General features: G+C 43.6%; 2 protein-coding genes across 5 annotated transcripts in view; one reads left to right on the top strand and one right to left on the bottom strand.

The window, feature by feature from the left end:
• EVL (Enah/Vasp-like) overlaps positions 1–16,559 on the top strand; it is a 116,552-nt gene extending 99,993 nt beyond the window's left edge. Inside the window, exons 6-15 of the mRNA XM_053980019.1 lie at positions 583–644; positions 4,717–4,940; positions 5,596–5,711; positions 8,627–8,687; positions 10,650–10,716; positions 11,993–12,059; positions 12,164–12,226; positions 14,401–14,467; positions 14,845–14,902; positions 15,955–16,559. Coding sequence (XP_053835994.1) covers positions 583–644; positions 4,717–4,940; positions 5,596–5,711; positions 8,627–8,687; positions 10,650–10,716; positions 11,993–12,059; positions 12,164–12,226; positions 14,401–14,467; positions 14,845–14,902; positions 15,955–15,992 — 823 coding nt within the window. The 3' untranslated portion in view covers positions 15,993–16,559. The remainder of the gene's footprint in view (positions 1–582; positions 645–4,716; positions 4,941–5,595; positions 5,712–8,626; positions 8,688–10,649; positions 10,717–11,992; positions 12,060–12,163; positions 12,227–14,400; positions 14,468–14,844; positions 14,903–15,954) is intronic.
• Positions 12,243–22,746, bottom strand: part of DEGS2 (delta 4-desaturase, sphingolipid 2) — a 39,382-nt gene continuing 28,878 nt past the window's right edge. For 3 of the 4 annotated variants that reach the window (XM_053980023.1, XM_053980022.1, XM_053980021.1), the window contains exon 3: positions 19,461–21,732. In XM_053980023.1, coding sequence (XP_053835998.1) covers positions 21,589–21,732 — 144 coding nt within the window. In that variant the 3' untranslated portion in view covers positions 19,461–21,588. Of the gene's footprint in view, positions 12,354–19,460; positions 21,733–22,746 lie in introns of those variants that run through there. The other variant, XM_053980024.1, reaches the window with a different exon arrangement.

Here is a 22,746-nt window from a genome sequence, read left to right as displayed (position 1 = left end):
TAATATGCTAGTATTCTACAAGTGCTTTGGGCTCCTGATCCATAAAAGACTCTGGACTGCATACTTTTGAATATTTCCTTCCCTGGAGATACTCAAAAGCTGTCTGGACAGAATCCTGGGGACTGTGTCCTCCAGGGGATCCTTCTTGAGCAGGGAGGTTTGGCTAGATGGCCTCCAGTACTCCCTTCCAACCTTATGCAATACATGATTCTGTGATTTTATGTGGGATGCCACTTACTCTTTCCTTGCAATGTTCATACATTTCAGGTTAACAGCATGCATGTTTGCTGTGCTCTCCTGGGCACTGGGCACTGCCTATTCCTTGTGCAGAGCTGCTGAGGAGTTATCTTAAATGGATCAACCAACCCCTGCAGTGTCCGGTGCATGCAGGGCTGTGTCCTGGTTCAGCTTCCCAGGGTGGGAACTGGCACTGCTGTGGCCAGGGCAAGTGAAATCAGACCCACCTCCATCTCACGGGATCAGCTCTCTCCCCAGACACACAGTGCCTCTCAGGGTATAAAGCTTTTACTCAAAATGATAAGGAATACCTAATGACCAAGGGTTTTTTCATTGCTGTTTTAGACAAGTGATGGAGCAACAGCAACAACGCCAGGAATCTCTGGAAAGAAGAACCTCTACCACAGGCATGTATCAAATCAAGCAGATACACTCTGCTCTCCCTGACTGTCTCTTGCTGTTGTTGGGGTTTGTGGGGTGCTGTACAAAAGCTAGATTGCTGAAAGTAAGTTATAGTTACAGTTACATTTTAAAGATTAGATTTTCAGCTAGAGATGTACATGCATTTGGGCACGGTTGTGTTGTTCTGCAGGGTCTCAGGTCTGAGGCATGCATGTGGAGCTAGGCATGTTTTGCACTTGGCAAAACTTGTGCAGCTGAGGGGCATTTTAGGTGTACCAAGGGGGCCTGGCTATGCTTCTTCCACACCCCCCAAGGAGAGCAAGTAGCACAGCCACCACAAGAGTAACTCCGTGTTTCCAGGGGGTGTCAGCACAAAGGAGTTGATGTGCTGGATGTGCTCAGGCACTCTCCATTGCTCTGCAGCACAAAACAAACTACAGCACAGAGGAAGATACAGCTCTGGATGCTCTTCACTGGGGAGTTTGTGATCATGAAGTCTTCTGTGAACTTAATGGAAAAATATATATATATTTAATGAGCTTACAAAAATCTTCTATAGCATATTAAATTGCACTAAACAGAGAAGAGATGACAGGAATAGTTTATAGCTGCAAAGTATGGCTTTGTCTCTTTGAAAGGAGACAGAGCAAGCAAGCTGAGATGGCCATCTTGTGTTTGGGCTTTGGGAAAGTTTTCTCAGTTAATCTGGCTACATAAGTGAAATATTTTTCCTCAGCTGTTAAACCTTTTGACTAGAAACCAGCTCAAACACACACACGTGCCTTTGGTGGCAGAAAGAGTTTGACTCTTGTTTCAGCAGAGGTTAGTGTGCTGTTCTGTATAGGGAACTTAGCCAAAATCCTGCCTTGGCATCCACAAGGAATAGGATGTGGCTCCTAAAGGCTGCTGGCTGTTCCCTCTCTGCCTACAAGGTGGCCACCTCTGTGTTCAGCATGTCCCTTGCACCTGTCCCTGGTGCAAAGGTGATGCTCGTGATCCTGACTCAGATTCACGTGGGGTTTGGAGGAGCCTCACTGGCACCAGAGCATGCAGCCCATCCCGTGCTGCCAGGGTTCTGCTCTGCACACCCCTCCAGTTCTGCTGAGGGCTGGAAATCCCCAAGCTGGTGCCTGCACCATCTCCTCTTTGCTTTGTTTGAGTTTCTGTTTGCGTTTACTTCACGGTTCCTTTTCCTCCGTTCCACTTTGCCTTGGTTTCGTTCCTTCCTGCGTACCCACCTTATTCTTTTGTCTTTTCTGTTCTTTTAGTTTCCACCCTTCAACCAAGCATATGCTCTCCCCCCTCTCATCCTCAGTCTCCTCCTCCTGCCTCTAGTAACTGCAGTGCTCCTGCCTCTGGTGTTGTGCTCCCCCCACTACCTCAAGCCAGCGCTGTCTCTTCAGCACCCGTTGTCCCTGAGCCCGCTAGTCAGTCCCCTTTCCTAGCCCAGCAGAGAGCCAGAGAGCCCCCGCAGTTCCTGCACAGGCACTCGGCCTCTGAGCTGCCAACAGCCCCAGGTTCCTCCCCTCCACCCTGCCCAAATGGCAGGACTGTCATGCCAGGCATCAGGCGAACCTCGCTGTCTCCACCGCCTCTCCATCCTTCCCACTTCCCCTTCCCCTCTCACCAGCTTCTCGGGGGCTCTTCTCTTTCCTGCTCTCCTCAGTCTTCTTCTCCCTCTGCCACAAATGCACCATCTCTGCAGAGGGGTGACATCCTGCAGCCACGTGGTCCCACCATCCTGCCCGTGATTCCTGTCCCACCTGACAGGGTCAAGGCAGCCACAGATAAAGCAGGGTGGGAGACCTCAGCAAATGTACCCCTGAATGGCCATCCTGAAGAGCAAATTGCTTTAGGCCCCCCTGGAACCCAGGTGAAAAGTGTGGATGGGTCCTTCTTTCCACATTTAGGAGCTGCACCCTGCTCCCCGCTGCCCACCATCGCCAGCCCCCCCAGCTCCTCTGGCCAGGCTCCCTCCCCATCCTCCCATTTGCCATCTTGTCCTGCACAACAGTGGTGTCAGCCCATGTCACACTGTCTTCCATTGCCTCCCCCTCACGCTGCTGTGTCTGAGGTGGCTATGCCCAGGAGGACCCCTCCTTACATGACATCATCAGCCACTGCCCTCTTGAGTAAGTACTGATTTTGAATGAGTTGGGACCTATGTAAAGCCTCAGCTGTCACCTGTTCAAAAAGCCTGGTTGGCACTGCCCCTACCAATAGAAAAAGGGCTGAGAGACCCAAAGCTACTGCTGCTGTATGTGATTTATGAAACTAGGGTGGAAAAATTTCAAAATCACTCCAGACAGGTCCAGGGACCAGGCAAAAAGTAAAAATTACAGAACCAGGCCCCCATAGTCAGGTTGTTGCAATTTATATTCCTACAGTATTATCCCAGACCGAGATTTTTGGCATTCAGCAGAGTCAAATTGTTTCAAAGACCTTCATATTGAACCTATTTTCAGCTGGTCCAAACATAGCAGATGGGCTCTTCTGAAGCTGGAGGCCAGGTCTGCAGTAGGTTTCTTGTCTTTGTAGGATATTGGTAGAGGTTGTGATTTTTACTCTTTTTGATAAGTGGTATTTCTGTTACCAGTGAAACATAGAACATGAATTTTGTTTAAGATACCCAGAAGCCCCTGTGGTTGTGCAATTTATTTAATTCAAGAAACTCTGTTCCTCGTATTCACTGCATGTATAGTTGTGGGCTTGTCACTGTAACTATTCCAGCAAACCTTTCTCATTGAAGGCAGATCAAGGGCTTGGGTCTGGCCACCTTGTATATGGTCTTGATTTCTCATGCCTATCTAAAATGAAGCCTGCGGAGTGAGAACAATTTGCAAGCAATGCCTATTTGCAATTCAGAGTATATGTTTTGTGACTTGGATCTATTCAGGTTTATAATCACATATAATGCTAAAGTAATGTGCCTAGAAAAAGAAGAAAACTAAGACATTTCCTTTTACTTTCTGCTAAAAGTATTACCGTAACCACTGGAGGCTCAGTCCTTCAGCTGATGTAAGTGCTTGAAATCCACTTAGTTCAATACAGTTATTTTAAACTCACATCACTCCATTATTTTGACTCAGTTCAATTTTTGCCTGAGGCTGCCCTCTAATTAGGTGGGTGTAGTTTTGCAATTACAATTAAATGTACCGACAATGAATTACTAGCTATTATGTTCATGAACGAAAGAGGGCTTGAAATGTTTAAAGTATTTCTAATAGCAGCTATGGTTCATTTCAAGAATGGAATTGGGAGTGTGAAATAATGGCAGAAGTAACCACAGAAATAAGGCAATATTATAAGAAAACCTAGATAAGAAAAACAAGCTCTTAATGTTAAATATGGCTTCCAAATATTTCTCAGTCAAAACCCACCTGTCTTTCAAAGTAACACTTACTGAACAACTGAAGCTGTGGATACATACCAAGAGTAGCCTGTTACGACAGGGTGCATGGGGAAATACCCTTGGGGAGGTGTATTTGTTCAAATGACCTGTTACAGACAGGTGAAACACTGCAATGGAGTTGCCACCATCAGCCCTTCCTACAGGCTGCTGCTGAGAGGAGCTTTGCAGAGCCTTGGGGTACTTGGAGCTGGATGGAGTCTGCCCTGGTAATTCTGCAAAACTGGCTGAGGCTACACACCCTCTGCATGACAGAAAGGAGGATGTGTCACTGTAGCCCACAACTCTCCTGAAAAGCTGATGTCAACCAAAGTCCGTGGAGTTTATTATCTCCATATAGAAAGCTGTGGGAGAAGCAGAAGAATATGACGCTTATAAATTGGGAAGCGTTGTCTGTGCTCTGATTCTGACACAGAATGAAACACTAGCCCAGCCAGGGAGAAGAGGAGGGAGAAGACTGTCAGTGACAGGGTCTCTCAGGAGGACACAACTGTAGCTGGATGATCACTGATACAAGCACCTCTTCCCATTCTTCACATGCATGGTGCTCCCTTGCGTCAACCACTTGTCCTGGACTCAGGCCGTGGTGTTGGGAGTGGGAATGTGACCTTGTCTGTGGGCTGGAGGAGATCATGCTTCACGTCTAATTCCTATTCTCTGCATTTCAGGCCCAGGACTTCCACCTGGCCACCCCAGTGGTGCTGCTGTGATCCCTGCTTCATCTGGGGGGCCCCCACCTCCGCCACCTCCCCCAGTCCCTCCACCACCCATGGGAGCCGCGCCGCCCCCACCGCCCCCACTGCCAGCTGGCGCGGGCCAGGGCGCTGAAGATGGGTCAGTGTCAGGGCTCGCAGCAGCTCTGGCTGGTGCCAAACTACGGAGAGTTCAGCGGGTAAGGAGGTGGCACTGCGACTCCCCAGTGGGCTCTTCTCTGCTGCGGGAAAGCCTGGCACAACTTGGTGTAATGGTCTGCACACCCAGAGTGAAGCATGGTGAAACATGCTTCAGCTGACCACTGGGTGAATTTCTAAATGTGATTTTGCAGTGCAAATAAAGCTGAGCAGGAAATGTTGGGTAGAGTTTACTCCCTTCAGAACATGAGTTAGCAAATGGCTGTGACTTCTCACATTGCCAGGATTTCGCTACTTCCACATAGTCCACCATTGCATTAGTGTTTTCACTTGTTTTAAGTGGTTAAAACTACATTATACTAACAAAAAAAAACAGTGTAGACTGTTGAGGCCTGGTCAGTAGTTGTCCATGTAGGTTGCTTAACCATGCATAAAAATAATTATGAACAAGCAACACTGTGGTGATTGTGATGATTAATGATTTTTTAATCATTTGCCCATTTATTTACGTCACCCAGATCTGTCTTGGTTTTAGTAATATTCCTGTGGGTCTTCTTCCCAAGGCAGAACACATCCTATCTCTGGTTTTGGGCTGTGATTGTGATCGCTGTTCCTAACACTTGGGAAAACTAATCATTAAGGGTGTGGTTGCAAAGCAAGCCTTTCATTAATTCCAGTCTTGTTTTCTCTCTTAAGCCAGAAGATGGTTCAGGAGGGTCCAGCCCCAGTGGGGTCTCTAAGAGCGATGCCAATCGAACAAGTAGCGGAGGAGGAGGACTAATGGAAGAAATGAATAAATTGCTGGCAAAAAGGTTTGTACTTACTCCTCTAGTAAGCCCCACGAGATCTGCAGCAAATTGTGGAACAAGACACTGTCATTTTTGTGGTTAGCAGTCGGTGTTTCCTGGCAATATGACAGGTCCTGCATGGATGTTGGTCACCAGTATTGCTCAACTTTTAATGCAAAAGGTGTTGCATTGGAAAAATAGGCTGCCTTTTCCTAGTGTAAGATGCTATATTTTTAGATCTAAAATTTTTAAACTTACAAATAATGAAAGAAAAGGATGAATAAAATAATGAAGGGTAGGTAAAGTTGTAGGGTACACAGAGATGGAATTTTTAAATAATGTTCTCTTAGTACAAAGACAGTTCTCAGCTCAAAAGGTCTGATTTTAACTTTCGTCCGTGTCCTGTTCATTTCAGAAGAAATTCGGAACATGGGCTGTGGATTCTTTGAAAATCCTTATGAAATCCTTTGAAAAGTAGTAAATAAATACACAACACTCTAAAAAGTTCCCAGCAGAATAAAATAGCAAATAGATAATTTTCTTTCTTTTTGGAATTAAAATAGTTCGACAGTTCTTAATAGTTTTTTATGGATTCTTGGCATGTTCTGTATCAAGAGTGACCTTTCCTAACTGGAAGTTGTCTACAGGCAAAGTAAGGTTTGTTGATGCTGGGGTAACTAGCTCTGTTAACCAAGTAAGCTGAATGGACAGCTCATGTGTTTGGACATAGAAATTCAGCACACTTGGGTTGTTCTAGTCTAAAGTGTACTCCAGGATGGCTTTTGGCAGTAGCATCTTGTGTCTTCAGGTATTTAGGATGGAATTCTCTGTGTGTCTTGACAAAAGCACTTGCATTGCCGTAAGCATTGTGCTACCTCTACTCTTTAAATAACTGAGTTCCAAATCCTTTTCCAGGGAGCTGATAGCCACAGAGTTATCCCCTAAAGTTTTCTTCACAAAGCCATGGAGGTACCTGGAAATACACATGTGCCATTCAAGGGTGCAGTCTGGGCACATGCTGTTAAGCTGATACTGAGAGGATTTCTTTTGGCTGCAAATTCCTTTTTATGTGTGATGACATAGGGAAAGGAAGAACCTGGCACTGTGTTTCAGGTTGTACTTACCTGCTTTATTTGCCTACTGTTACCAGGAGGTTAAAAAAATATTGGTTTAGTTTGGTTTTAAATTGAGCATGTTCAATTCAGAAATCAGAGTTATGAGCATGGGATCTCAGGGGCCCTTTTCTGAGCAGTAAACCCCATGCTCAGAAACAGGGAATATGTCTAATGCTTAGTAAGTAATAGAGGAAAACATTTCTGAGAGCTCAGATACTATGAAATACCACTCTCTAGATTCAGTGGGCCCTGTGAGAGCAGCCCTTTGCCTCAGGACTAAAGTACAAACAGAATAATGAACTCATAGACCACTGACACTCCCAACCCAGTTAAGTTTGTTGCAGGACATAAATCTAACACTGGTCTCTCACCCTGGGAAATATTTCCCTCACTTAGATTTGTAACAATTACAACTTCTTTTTGTTAGAAAAAATCGCGTAAATATTAGAGAAACACCAAAAAATTATTACTGATTTAGTAAAATTATTAATGCAGTTAAATATCTGGAAATAATTCCCACAGAGCACTGTGTCCTACAGACACATGCTGCTCAGTTTGTTTGGTTTTTTGTCAAATTTTCATCAAATCCTCCAAGCTGTGTATCCAGTGAGGCTTTTCTCAGAAGCCTTTCTTAGTGCTTCTGAGATTTTTTTTCCTGAGTTGAATTTTCTTCACTTCAGAACCACGACTAAATGAAAAATCTGTCAGATTGATGTTTTAAAAAAACATCTGCTAAGGGAAGTGTTCACAGGTGGATAAGGGTAAAGTTCAGCACAACCAAAGTCCACGTGGAGACTTGAGCTGCAGTTCCCCTAAAGATCTAAAATGGGAAATTGGATTTCTAGAGCCTCAGCACCTGGCCCACTGGAGTAATGTTTAGAACCTAAATAGGGTTTAAAAAATAAGAATTTGGTTTTCTTTTCATCATCCAGTTTGGCTAATGACTAAGAAGTTTTGCCATGTATTTTTCAAAAATAAACAACCAACATCTTTATTTACTGTCATGTCCAGTTTCCCCAGTGGACGGATTGCAGCTCTTTGCCACTGGGACAACAGGGCTTAGGAGCTCTGCTGCCTTTGAAGTGGTTTTGAGACAAAAATAATCTCCTGTTGTTCACCAAAGGCACTTGAAAACCAGGTGGGTGGGCTGGTTTCCTGATTCCTTGTCTCCAGCCAGAGCTTTCCCACTCTAGAAGGAAGAAGAGGTCTTGGCTGAGTAGAAATGGTGCCCAGTCTCTCCCAATGAGGGTTGACCTGGGATGAAGGGCTTTTTTGACAGTTTTACCATCAGGTGGGAGCACTGCTACAGCCCTTTCTCTGTGCAGGATCAGGGATGTGGGATATAGGACAAGTGACAAACTGACACTGAAGCTGGCTAAGAGCAGTGTCATCACTGCAATACCCACCTGAGCCACCTACTGTGGGCAGGGTTGGTCCTCAGAATCCCTTATATGGGGTGAGTTGTTCCTCCTGTGTAGGACCCAGGACTTCCCGAATCCTTGAGAGAAGCCATCCTTTTCTCGCCCAGTTTCATACCCAGCTTTGCTTCTTCCCTCTGTTTCATCACATTTCGTTATGCTCCACACCCTGCATTCCTCTGTTAAACACCACCTCATAATATTGCCCCTCTCCCTGAGTTGTATCACTGGGATCTGATTCCTCACCTCTACCCCAGCCCTACACAACCAAATACAACCAGCCATTGTTATGTTCCCTGGGATGAGCTAAATAAATAGGAATTCCCACCAAAGCCTGAATCTCATCTTCCCATGAGGATTGTTTCTAGAGGGTTGACTGTGTCCTATCTCCTGTTCCTTTGCAAAGGAGGAAAGCAGCATCACAGTCAGACAAGCCAGCTGATAAAAAGGAAGAGGAAAGCCAAAACGTAAGTGAAACACTCCTCCCTCTTGTGCTCTTGCAGAGTCCTTGTAAGCTGAAGTCCTGTGCTCATTCACTGTGTCTGGCAGGCAGTGCTGATCCAGGGATAGATGTGCACATTCGATCCAAAGCCAAATGTAACTGCTCCCACCTTTCCTGGGAACAGCACCCTATAAATAGGAACAGCTGCTTTATTTGTAGGGAGGTATTGTCTAAAACAAGTTAATGAGCTCTATTTCATGGTCTAATCCCAGTGTTGTGGGGAGCAGGAGGTTATTGCCTGTAAGAAGTTGCATTGAACCTTATGGCAAGTTAACTTGAGATAAAGTTCATGTTTCTTATTTTATATTTGAGGCTTGAGCTAAGCTGAAGTGGACCATCAGCCCTGCAATACAACTTTGGATTGCCAACCTCCATGCAAACCAAGAATCAGCTCGCTTCAGACCCCAGAGTGCACAGAGAATGTGCCTGGTGGAAGAAGGAAAAATGGTGTATTAACCATTGGCTCCTGCAAGAGTCAAAATATGTGACCATGATAGCTACACTAAACTGAGATAGAATTTGGACAACTTTGGGGAACTTTGATTAATTTCTCTTCCACAAAAGCAATTATACAAGCGGTTTTATTTGACTAAGTCTGTAGACTGAACTTGATGCAACAATTTTGAGTCCAACATGCAGATGAAAACACTTTTTACCTGTTGAACTGGTAAAGTGTGGAAGATTTTTCCAGTTTTAGGAGAGGGCAGGATTTGCACTGCATCCTTTCCAGTGTGGTGCTTTTCCAGGCTGCTGCTCATTCAGCATTCCTGTTGCTAGTCAGTACCCTTGTGAAGGCTTTCTGCCACAGCTGCTAAGTCATGAAGCATTCTGTGTGCCTCATATCGCCTGTGTAGAGATGTTCTCTCCAAACACAAAGCTGTTCAGTAGGGAGTCCATTAAAATAATCTAGGTCTTGCCCCAAGCAAAAAGGTTTGTAGGAAGAGCAGGAATAAGCACTTTTCACTGTTTAGGGAGAAAAGCAGCTATTTTCTGCATGTTGTCTGAGGCATGCTTCAGGCATGGAATTTGCCTATTGAACTCACTACGCAACCATTGCTCTTAATCTTGCCCCAAAGCTGGTTGTGAACCATATACTTGGGGAGGAAAGGCACCATTTAGCTTCTAACTTGCCAGCCTCTGCTTTCTGTCCCTTATTCTCTCTTGCTGAAATTCTACATTAGTTTATATCTCAAATCAAACTTCTCAATTGCACCAATCTTTTTAGAAAAGTGTTTTAGGGAGTATCTGTTTAATTTTTGTCTTGAGTACGTTTCATGTTCTTTCAAACTGGGTGCAATTCCATCTTACAATGCAGAGCTGATGCTTTGCCTGAGTATGTTTTGAAGGTTGCTAGATAATACTGTCATGCCAAATAGATGGATGAATGGGTTATGATCTGTCACACATAAATCCGAGATAAAAGAGTCCAAATCTCTGATGAAGTGTTTGTCTTCTACTTAAGAGGAGTACTGATTGATTTTGTTACATTCTGTTACATACCTAAACTCCTCTCTCTGTTACTGGTGGCTGTCTTGGGGTGAAAGACTGGGATGTAGCAACAGTTCCTTTAGGTGGCTCGGATTCCACATCTCAGAGAGTTTCTAAATTTGGGAAATGGATGGTTTGTGTTTAGGCAACAGCAGGCAGCACTTTAGAGTGGCTTTACCTGGTTTGGTATACAGAGATAAGAGTGATTGAGTGTTATCATGAAAAGGTGTCCACATTAACTAAATAAAGAGGATGTATTTTGCCATCCAGTGTGAGAAAGTTAAAGTTTAAATGGCCTTGAGCCCATACTTTGGCAACAGTGCCTGTTGGACAGGGAGGAAACTGGCTTTTGTACCACACGTGCTGCAGCTGTCTCCAGAGTAGAAGTCTCTGCACTTCATCCCTAAAACTCAGTAATGTCCTGTTTTTCTCTTTGTAGGATGATGCTAGCACCTCTCCTTCAACCAGTACACGAGGCTCTGCCCAGCAGCAGCAAAATTCATCAGGTATTAATTAAGTCGAACTACTGGCATTGTAGCTGTCTTTTTAATCTAGTCTTCACCACCTCTAGACTCTGGATTCACTGTCCTACTTCTGAGTGCAGAAACTAACAGTAACTAACAGAAAAAATCCTGAACACTTGTGGTTTTAAAACCTGTATTCAGTAAGAAATTATGACCTTTATACGCTTCACAGTCAAGAAAATTGCAAGACAGTTTAGTTAGACATGTAGCTGAGGATCTGTGTCTTCAACATTACACACCTAAATCTTTTAAGAGAAAAAAGCTGTATTATTTTACTTTTTGTAGTGTAGATGTCCTCATCTATACTAGTTGGGGTTTGGATGTCAAACTACTAGTTCGTTGCAATAAGGCTGATCCTGAGAGTTCCTAGATTCAATTGTTTTTTCCTAAAATTAATTGAAATAACTGTATCTGAGTAGATGAGCTGCAAGCACTCACATTCCTCTCTGCGTCAGTCTTGGCTTTCACGCATACTGAGAGAAATCTCTCCCAAGGGAATGACTATTTAACCATTCCAGCTTCCTTTTGGAACAAAGCCATGACTTGTGTGCTTTGCAGGGGAAGGGGAGGAAGCCAGGAGAAAGGTGTATGTCAATGAGATCTAACAATTTCCTGGGAGTGCCTGTAATTCTTTTAAAAGGGTTCTTAGGACCTCACAGAGGAGCAAATCCTTGTATTTAAAGTTGTCAAATCTCTGCAACAGTTCATTTTAGGAGACTGGGGTGATAGGAAGCACTTTCAGCAACCAGGGTTATGTAGTACAGCTTTTTGGGAATGTTCTGTGAGTTAGAAGTGCACACATTAAATAAATTCTCTGTGGAGATTTGCATAGTGGGCTCTTACTGCCCTTTTTTACATACACCCACATTTTCTGCCAACTATGCAGACAAAAAACCTAAGACTTCTTAATTTAAAATATAAATAAATATTGTACTGAATAAAGTAAGCCTTGCAGCAATTAGCCTGTATTTCCTAATAGACATTATTTATGCTTTTCCTCCTGCTGTTCCACTTCCATTTCTTTTTAGTATTGTTTAACTGTGTGGTCCCTAATTAAAGGGATCACTAAGCAGATTTTTGCTAATGCTTTCCCAATAATGTAGGCAAATGCACTCATTCAGCAATCTCATTTTCCTGGTTCTTGTCCTAAGTCCCTCATCCTCACTGAGTGAAAGCAACTGTATAAGACAATCAGCTTCAGGATATTTTTATTTTTAGAGTAAAAATAATAAACTAACTTTTCACATTTGCTTTTCAGACTCTGGGAAGAAGCCATGGGAAAGGAGCAATTCTGTTGAGAAGCCTGTATCTTCATTACTTTCTAGGTGAGCTGCATGGGGTGTCCCTGCGGCTGGCCAGCAGGCGGGATGGTCACGCTGTCCCTGTGGCACGCGCACGACTCATGTCTCGTTTCATTCCATTGCTGTAGAAATCCATCAGTGGTGAAGAGCTGTGAAGCTAAGAGCCCCACACAATCCCACGTGTCTTCTAGGTACTGGCTAACTGCCTGGCTTCTTAACTGTCTCGGCTTGTCCTTTGGCTCATCCCATCATTCAGCACTAGTGTTCGTCTTCTGCCGCATCTTTGACTCATCCTCTTGCAATCTGCTTTGTCTGTCGCTGCACAAAGTGTGAAGGTGTCATGTCAGAGCTTTGTTCCATGGAAACAGCCCCCTGCTCAGTTGGGCATTACAGATGTTAATCATGCTGGAACCAGCACTTAAACCATCCATGTGTGTGTGAGAGTCAGAGACATGGGTCTGACACTGCTGTGCCATGTGGCAATCACGTTTTGGACCATCTTTCTACAGCAGGTTCATGGTGACCCTGCCAATACGTGAAGCTTTCATTGCCCAACCTCTGCAGAAATTAAAAAGCAAAAGCAGAAATGATCTGAAGAGCTTGCAGCTGGGATAAGGGAAGTTTTTCTTCCACCCATGCCACTGCAGTGGGTGCTTAAGAAAGGAGAGTGAAACTTGGTAATAAAATCAAGATGTAAAAAGGCCCCACCACAGACAGATCTTTCAGACCCATGGGGTACAAAAACCAGCAGGTGTCAAAAGCCAAGAAACCTAAAGTAGGACTTCAGAAGTCCTCTCAGTCAGAATAGCCAAGCTTCAGGATCAGCACCCATGTTTTTAATCACAGAGATTGAGATAAAGTTTTACGTTGGACAGCTAGAGAGGCTTGCTTCCCGTGCTGGTCTAGGACCACTCGGTGTTACTGGACAAGCTGAATAAGGAGGTAGAATACAGGCTTACGAATGTCTAATATTTACTGCAAAGAGATGTCACTTATTTTGCATTGCTAGGTATACAACAGTGCTGATAGTCTGGAGAGAGGTAAGTTGCCAATGGCAACTATCTGCACATACTTGCTGCTTTGTTTAAAATGCTGTAACATGTTCTGCCCAAACATTCAGAGGGATACATCAGTGTTATTATAGCAAAATATAGTTTTGCCAGCTCTCCTAAAACCAGTGAAATGTGTTCATTCCAGGAAATACATGAGCTTCAAATAGATAGAAAAAGACCGTTCTTCCTCCTTGCAAATAGGAATGAAACATGGGCTATTTAAAACAGCCATCACATTTCAGTAGCTATCTTTTATAATGGCATTGCATCCTGGGAGGAGGAGTTTAGTGAGAAAAATTATTTCCTAATTTAGCACTTGGAGTAGTGCTCAGTAGTAGTGGTGCCTGCTTGAAAGACATCTGTGGGGAGAGCAGGGCAGGTTTCTAAAGGTGACCTGTTTCCATTCCTGATCAGGATGATGGCATTTGGATCTTTCTTAACTCTGTTAGCTGTGAGACGGTAGGACACATGTCAAGATTTCCCAAGGAAGGGTTGGTTGCAAGACCAAGCAACCCTCAGGAGCAGCAGCATCTCCACCAGCCCCCAGTTTGGGCTTAAAGATGATGGCAAAGTTATCTGAAGCCATTGTATAGCATGGTTAGTTTTTTTATGTTTTAGAGTTACTGATTAAAAGAGAAAGGCAAACAGCATCTAGTTCCTTAATTTATTTTATCAGATGTCATCATGGTTCAACCCACTGACTAATACTGTGCAGAAAGATTGATAACACTCAGGTGCACTAGCCTTTAAGGCCAGACTGGTTTTGTTTCTGAGTCAATAAAAAATGACTGTGATACATAACACTATCAACAAGCCACTCCTGACTCATTGAAGTCTTCCACGGAAAGGATTAGTGGGTTGTTATTTTCCCAATAAAATTTTTCTAAGCTGTAATCTACTATTACTTTAGCACCCAGTGAAAGCCTAGCTTGCCAGGACAGGGCTGCTGTACAGAAAAGAGACTGAGAGAGAAAACCAGACATGTAGCTGGCAAATTGCAAATGCTGTAATAAAACACAATGTTCAACAGGCTTTATCCCCTCAGCATTTTCTAATCTGAAATCATTGGGAGTCCCAGCACAAAAAAAAAAAAAAAAAATCACAGCATCTTTGAGGGTCGGGTTGTGCATACAGGAGCAGTGCTGCTCTCTGGCTGCCAAATATTCCTGAGCAGCACAATAGGGAACCTCCTGTCCAGCACAAGTGCTCCTGCTCTGTGGGGTGGATTTCATCCACACCATCAGGTGGGTGCAGCTTAGCACGCATTGCAGAAAACTGACTGCCTTTTTTATGCTTTTTTTCCATTTCTCAAGGATGAAGCCAGTGAGCAGCAGCAATGATGTGGCTATGGATGCCTTAGATTTTGATCGAATGAAACAGGTGAGTGAAAATGTCATTTGCACTTTTAGAGATTTGGCAAGCTACCCATTTTCCCCCATGCATGCGCTGTACAAGCAAAACGGCTGTTCAGTCTTCTGATTTCCACTATAACTAGGTGCCTAGGGAAGGGCTAGCTGGTGAGCAGCAAGAGAGCACAATCTCACTGCTATTTCATCATTATGTCTGCACAGAAATGTGCAAGTAAATATGCCAGCATCCTCTGCATCCGTGCCTGGGAGTGCAGACATAGCTGTTAGCAGTGCTAGGCTCTGACCAGCAATGGAGGTGGGGGACAAGCACAACCATGTTAAACTTGCATTTTCTTCCACCAGTTAGAAGGAAATTCTGAGCAGCTGACTTGTGTTTTGTCTCATCAGGAAATATTGGAGGAAGTTGTAAGAGAGTTACACAAAGTGAAAGAGGAGATAATTGATGGTAAGAAAGAGAAAAATTATTATTTTTCTCATCTTTATGACTAATTTTCCATAGATAAGATGATAGGAACTGCAGAGTTCCCTGGTGTTTTCAGACTTCTCTGAACAGCTCTGATTTATACACACATTTGAAGAACAAGCATCTACCTTATCTGAGCTCTGACCATAATACTGCACTTACATCCTTTATTATGCTGTTGATGAGCATTTTTACCACCAGCCTATGAGAAATTCACTGGCTGGTGTTTCTCACAGGTGGGAGGGTGAGAAAGGGCCTGCCTGTAGCCCATGGCACATCAATTTATCACAATCAGCAAGCATGAAATCACTTGTAACTTGCCGACCACACAGGTCCCGGATGAGGAGGGGACAAAGGAAGCTAACCGAAAATCCTTCCCAAAAATCTTCTGTAGGTTTTCCATGCTTGAAGAGTTATTTCAGATCTTCACTTGATTACAGATTTCCAAATAGCCATATATTTTTATAATACATTGAAAAGTACAGCAGCTGTACCAAATGTATCAGTACTTTTTTATAAATTGCTCTGCAGTTTACAGCTAAAGGTATTTTTCAGGGTCATTATTTAAATGCACAGCAAAATTCCCATTTGAAGGCCATATTAGGGCATAGGAAGATGCATGTCCAAACCCTGCACTCCCCACCTTAGATTCACAGGGAAGGGAAAAAAGAGGAGACTAAAGCAGCTAAAATCCATTCCCTGTGCCCTTGCCCTAGATCTGTGTGCTCACAAACCTCCGAGGCAGTTTGCAGTTGGAGAGACCCTTGTCCATACGCTACTGTCCCAGCAGCTTGGCCCTCAGAGCCTCCCTAGTTCATTCCAGTGCAAAATGAGGCATTCACATACACCACAGATGCAACTTCTCACAGTAGTACTGCAGTTTGCAAGCCAGCAGCTGACTGCTTACCCTTACTCATCCTTTTACCCTCCACTCATCCTTTTACCAGCGTGTACTTTCTGCAACCTCTGCACTTAGCGTTTTCCATCTCACTGGATTTAACACTATGCACTAACTTTCTGGTTTGGTTTTCTAGCCATACGGCAGGAGTTGAGTAGAATCAGTACAACATAATGATTGCAAAGCATTTGGACGGTACTAAGAATGCTAGGAAGATTGGATCATTTCTAAGTGTACCAAGGTCATGCAAGATGGTGAGAGAGGACACCGGCACTGTCTTTGTTCTTACACCCTTTTTATTAGCAGACTCAGCACACTTTGAAGCTTGCTGCTGCCTTGGATTCGCTTCATTTTACAAGTCTTAATCTAAAGATTATTAAATTTTAAATTTCTGGATTTTTTAGATTTCATCTGACACTGCACATTGGATTTGTCAGCCTTTTTTGTATTTTGTATTTGCTTATTTAAATGTATTACCTTTCTTTTTAGTAGTAGATAAGAACACACGTGAACCATTTGCTTTTGATAGATGACTTCAAAGTAATTTTACTAGTAGTCTGCAATGTAAATGAAGATCCTTTGCCAACAGAAATGTATTGAGGCATCACCAGAAGAAAGAGACATGTTTAGTTGTCAGCCAACAAGTTCTTTGTCTCAGAGTTATCACAATATTAAAAAATGGTACGTCAGTGCATCACAGTATCTGTGTTCATATTGGTAATAAACTGTTTATTGTCCACACGGCCCTGCCTTTCTTTGTGTCATTTGTCCCTTCAGTTCCTGCACTTCTGTGTCACTTGGTGCTAAGAGGAAGGTGACTGAGACTCACTGTGGGGTGGCAGCTCTGCCTCCTGCACTGCAGAGCACGAGGAGAGAGCCTGAGTGTGTTGTGGCTGGTGCAATGGCAGCAGCCCTGCCTTCTCTCACAGGCAGACGTGGCCCTCACCTGCTCAGCCCTCTCACATGGCTGGCTAAGCACCAGTCCTGCAGTCAGGCTGCCACAACCTCAGCAACTTCTTGCCAAAGTGAGTGAAGGACAGTGGCCTAAGGCTCTTCTGAGGCCACCACCATCTGTCCCACCACATCTCCTGCTGTCACTGAAAAAAACCACAGGTCCCATCATCTGCACTCCTGCAGATTTGCAGTAATAAAAGGGAGATGTTTATGCAGAACAAGGCTACCAAAGGTTTTAGGTGGATGCAAACTGAAATCCCAGGCACAGCACTGCTGGCTAGGGACTTAAGGGGGGTAATTTGTTAATGGTGTGCAGGTCTTGAGCTTTACTGGTACATGACACTGAACACTTAACAGTGCATAGCCAGTCATATCATCCAGGCCATGAAGTTGTTTCCTTTACAGCCATTCTTCCCACCAGAGTGATGCCTTTTCAAGGCTGACCTGGAACAGAGGCTCGACAGAGTTAAAGAGTTAAAGAATAAAGGTATTTATTAAAAGGCCTCAATGGATACACCTTGGGCAGTACAAGAGCCCAGCCAGGGCTACACCATGCATATTGGATGAACCCAAAAATGGTCCCAAAAATGGATGACTGGTTACGAGGTCTCTCACTTTCGTAAGTTCTGGTCCATTTGCATATTGGAGTTAATTGTCTACTTAGAGCTTTAGGTTATGAATTCCCATCCTTCTTGTTTTTCTCTCTTCAGTCCACGTTGTTTATGTTCTTGGGCCTGAAATTTGTATCCGCTGTCCTTGGTCCCCAACTAGAGAAGGAATTGTTTTGTCTCCCTACTCTGTGAAGAGAGCTCATCATCCCTTAATATGGAGCTCAGAACTACACACTAAAGCACAGAATCTGAAAAATATAAAAGCTAAATCCTGAGGCTTCAAGAGCAATCTTGGGAATTTCTGCTTGACTTAGTCTGGTGCAAGCTTTGCACGTTAGTTGTCTTGATGCCATTTTCTTGTCCAAAAGCCAAGGGATTGGAGTTTAGCTATTGAAATCTGTCAAGTATTTTCCAAATTCCTTTCATTTCTTCAGGCTTCCATAAGGATTTTATTTCAAAAGCCAGACCCTGAGGATTGGTTTTGGGAGCAGAGCCTGATGCAGCAGTCCAGGAGAACCTGTGATTGTCCCCTTGCTGGTGGAGCAGGCAGCTGGCAGGAGGGACAGCCAGCCTGCTACAGGAGGCCCAGCAGAGGAGGCAGCATGAGTCCTGTTTGGCTGTCAGCTGTAAAATGTTACCTGTTTTGTTTTAGAGTGTTCTTCAGCACTCTTCAAAGCAACCCAAATGCCTTTTACAACTGAGTCTTTTTCACAGTCTGGTTATACTGCAGATTAAATATGGGAGAAATCTGAGTTTAATGCAACAGTGAGCTCCAGACTGAGACCCACATGGGAACTAAAGCAAGTAGACACTGATGTGCACCACATTGCAACAACCCCAGGACCACAAGAAGGAGCCCTGCCAGTATGAACAACCTGGACAGAGATTAGAATGCTCTCTTGCATAAATCTCTTACAGTGGCTCATGCATTTCCTAATTATAAATCCATTTAATGGCAAGTGCTCCTCAAAACTGCTGCTTTGCAAGACCACATCTGTTTTGTGAAATTCTCCTGTAATCCTAACTAAGGTTCTGGAGGTTGGTGCTTGGCATGGTTCATGTTTTTCCTTGGAATGTGGCATTCTGCCTAAGGTCACCTAATAACCATGTTGTACAGCCTGGATAAAGTGTGCCCCTGTGTTAACATCAGCCAGCTGCTGTAAATGGGATTTTCTTACTTTCTTCAATTACCTTTGCAGGCCTCATATAATTACAACATAATAAGCTGAAGTTTGCACAGGGACACTTAATAGTGGGAGCAAAGTGCGTGGGGTGGAAGGTGAAGCTTGGCAGGGGAGCAGTCCTGGCATCACTAGCACTGTGCCAGTTCCCAGCCTTCAGCTCCAGTGACAGGGATGTGCAAGGTGGCTGATTTCCAGTAGTGGCACTACCAGAGGATTCTCTCCTCCCAGACAGTAATTCAGTTTGCCAGCTGTCTCTGCAGAGAAGGCTGTCCTTTTATACTGGGTTTGTTGAGCCACTGCAACAGGGCAGGCCACAGGCATCTTACATAGCAGAAATCTAAGGGGACATCACTCTCCAGTCCTTCCTATCCTACAGCCATTTGCCAGAGCCTTAGTGTGCCCAAACAATGAAGGATCAATTGTTAAGCAAAGGGAATAAAACTATACATAGCTCGAACACACTTTTAACCCAGACCCATATGCCCTGTGGTTATTAAAAACACCCTTCCTGCCAACATTACTGGTAGTAGCAAGGACAAGTGCCCATGGAGAGAACAGGATCACAGCCTTCCCCAACAGCACCCCACATGCTGGAACTCAGCTCACACTGCACATCTGCAGGCACTGCAGGCTTCCACCCAATTCCTGCTGAGATGGACAGTGCAGGAGGGCTGTGGGGCTGCCCAGGCTAAACAAGTTGGGACCACGATGGAAATACTGATGGGAGGCAGGTGAAGAAGCAGCTGACAATTTTGGTTGGCTCATTTACACCAGAGCCTCTGTGTCAGGCCAGGTTAGTAGTCCACAGCAGATGTGTGACCGGATCATGAAACAGCTGAGTAAGGGAACTACAGCATAAGGTCACTCATCAAAGAGGATAAGGACAACAGTCATACTGAGGAAAATGGCATAATCTTTATTGTGGTTTTTATATTAAGTTGGACTAGAGAGTTGAGGAACAGCTGCTGAAGACACAGGAAATTGAATAAGTGATCAGAGTGCCAGCAAAATCTGAAGTAAATTAATAAAAAAATAAATTCCCCGACATGAGCACTGATACAAAGGTAATGGAAGTTCCCACACCAGCAAAAAGCAGCTTTAATTATTAAGATATAATGCCTTAGGTATGTTCATCCCTGAGGAATCAGTAAAGGCTGAAGTGCTGGCAGAAGCCTCATTCTTGCTCTTCTTATCCAAAAGCACAAAACAGTATTGGTGAATAATTGGTGTTCAGCTCCTATATTACAAAGGATCTTGATCTGCTGAGCAAGCCTGGGTATTTATTTACCCAACTGCCAAAATCACATGAGTAAGAAAAATGGAGAATGGGGAAATGAAGGAGGAACCCAAATTGCTGCAGGAGGAACCCTGCTCAGCTGCCTAGTGAACAGACTGGCTCACTGGATCCAGTGCTGCTGAAGGAAGAAACAAAATCATGTTTAGTCAGGAAATCAGGCTTCCCAGATCTAATCACATACTCTGAGGGACCAGTGAGGCTGCACAATAATATTTTTCTTTGTTACAGCCATGGATTTCCAGAAGAAAAAACCCAAACTGTTAGAGGGCTACAGAAATTGTATATGTATAGTTTCTCTTTTAACCACTTTGTAAGAACAGAAATATTTTGCCAGCTTTCTGTGGTAGAGGGAATTTACTAGACGGCATCTGAATTCCTCACTCCCAAGATATTGTGCTGCTTGGAAAAAGGTTATGCTGATTAAAGTTTTTGAGGATACAAAATTATTGAGGATAGCCAGAAGTTTATAATTGGAGAGGACAGGCAGGAAGATTTTAGTATGCCAGTAGGTGGAAATGAGAGATGAAGGTTAATGTTAATAGCACCAAGTAAGAGATACAGAGACAGAAACTACCCCATCTCCATGTTCCAGGTACATCCCCTTAACACCACCAGTGGCAATTTTATATAGCTGGAGTCTTATGTGCTTCCCAAATGTCAAGTTGTGCCCCTTGAATAACAGAGGAAAAGAATTGCCATTATTCTGAAAGCAGTTAGAACAAATACCACCATGAAGATGAAGACATCTCCACTGACACATACTCCTAACTCCCATGCACAGAAAGGGGTGTACTATAGAGGAGACCAAGAAAGGTGACAAGGAATGCTAATAGTTTGGCAAGGAAAAACTAAAACTAGAACCTATCCTTTCCCCAGAGGACTTACAGTAGGGAAAAGGGTGAGATACATGAAGTTATGAATACTGTTGGAAAGGGGAGTGAGAAAGGACCACCCAGTTCCTCAGAAGCACATCCATGCTGCTGATCAGGAAGTAGGTGGAACACTAAAAAAAGGATTTTTCCTTACCACAGTTCAGATCTGTCAGTTAGCAATAGTATTATATCCTAAGAATGGAAATTCATTCAGAAAAGGTTTAGACAAAGCTCTGGGATAAAGATCAAACAGCAGCTACTGAAATAATGTTACAGACGTACAAAAATATAAACATATTCCATTGCATATATAAAATTTCTGCTATTAGCAATTATCAGAAGATATTAGATTAGACAAGACATTGAGCTAAAAACACCCTTGTGTTCTCCAGAGAGTATCATTTACTTCTGCATGCCAGTCTTCCCTGCTTCCACAGTCCTGTGCACACAGAGCATCTACTTCCAATCTGGCATCAAGAGAAACCACATACATTAACTACACATATACATGCTTACACATAACACACAACAAACATTCCCCCACAGACAAAGTTAAAACTTAGGTTTAGGCACATGTGCCCCAGGAAGTTATTTCTAAGCCTAGACCAAAGGTTTACCTAATCATAGTTCACTCTAATCTAGGTTCTGAGGGTTGCATATACAAATATCCTTTATTAAAAAGTATCAGTTGTGTAAAATTTTAGACAACTTAATTTTCACACTCATCCTCTTGGCATAAGCAGCATGCACCAACTTTAATTCAGCACACACAAAGATCCTTCTATTTCTGCAGAAAACTGAAGTCATGGGAATGAACAAACACACACCACTGCAGCAGGCGGAGCTACCCCGTTAGCTTTCCTTTGCCAGCTTGCACAGTCTCTTAACCCTTGAATAAGGACCAAGAGTGTCATCAAAAACAAAGTCCCACAGAACTCGAATCCAGGACTGGTGATGTGGGAGGTTATCATAATATTCTGCTGCAATCTTCTTCACCTGGAAGAAGAAGAGAGAGAATGAGCTGTTTGGCTGCACAGAGTCAGGTGTGTTTCAACCTTCACATTCAGATCTGATAGCACAGCCATTACCTGAAGTTACTTGTTATTGCTTGTAAGCTTCTGAAGATCAGCCAAATGAGATGTATTTAAATGCATTTAGATACTTCTTAGCAGATTTCTGATATAAGTTTTGCATCACAGTGTCATAATTTGAAAGGCAATGGATTGCTTCCTTCAGTCAGAACTATTTTTTCTCATTTCAGAGGTGGTGGGATCTCACAATGAGATATTTATCCACTTTATCAATTGCCAAGACTCCAGCACACTATATTTAAAGCCCTGTTCACCACTCGTAATATTCTTCTGTTGAGGGTTCTGGGCAAGAGAGAATTAACAACTGAGAAAATGACAGACACAGCCTTGCCTACGCTTTGTTTTCTACCCTGCATTCTGCTACCATGATACAAATCTAAGAGATGGGTTCCTCCAGCAGGCAAAGAAAATTGCAGGGTGGTCTGTTCTCCTCAGTCTGATATTAAAAATGCGGCGAGATTCATTATTAGGTCACAAGTCTAATAAAATTTCATCCCTGCTACAATTCCCATAAGACTGTTGCCATCAGAGAAGCATTGTGCACCATTGGGATGGCGCTTGTAGTGGGAGTTGGGCCAGAACCAGAGGACAAAGAGGTTTCAAAGCTGGCAGGTTCAGTGTTCTGTAAGGATTCCCAAGTTATCAGTTATTATTCCTGCTCCAACTAGATGCTTTGCTTTTTGAACACACGAAGCAGCAAAATTTGTTAACTACAGTACACTTGCACATAACTGCTTGGGCATGGTTTTATTGCAGCTCCACCTCCTAGACAAACAAAGCTCTAGAATACAGTAGTTTGTCTTGCTGAACAGCATGACTTCTCTCTTTAAAACCTTGCAGAATTTTAAAGCCAGCTACACTGAGCACAGTGCAGACTTCCAGTGAAGAGAGAAAGGGTCACACAGAAATTGTCATGCAG

Source organism: Vidua macroura, chromosome 6, assembly GCF_024509145.1.
Source record: "Vidua macroura isolate BioBank_ID:100142 chromosome 6, ASM2450914v1, whole genome shotgun sequence".
In the NCBI taxonomy this organism is placed as follows: Eukaryota; Metazoa; Chordata; class Aves; order Passeriformes; family Viduidae; genus Vidua; species Vidua macroura.
The sequence above is the reverse complement of the archived record's forward strand: the minus strand, read 5'-3'. Positions and strand labels throughout refer to the sequence as shown.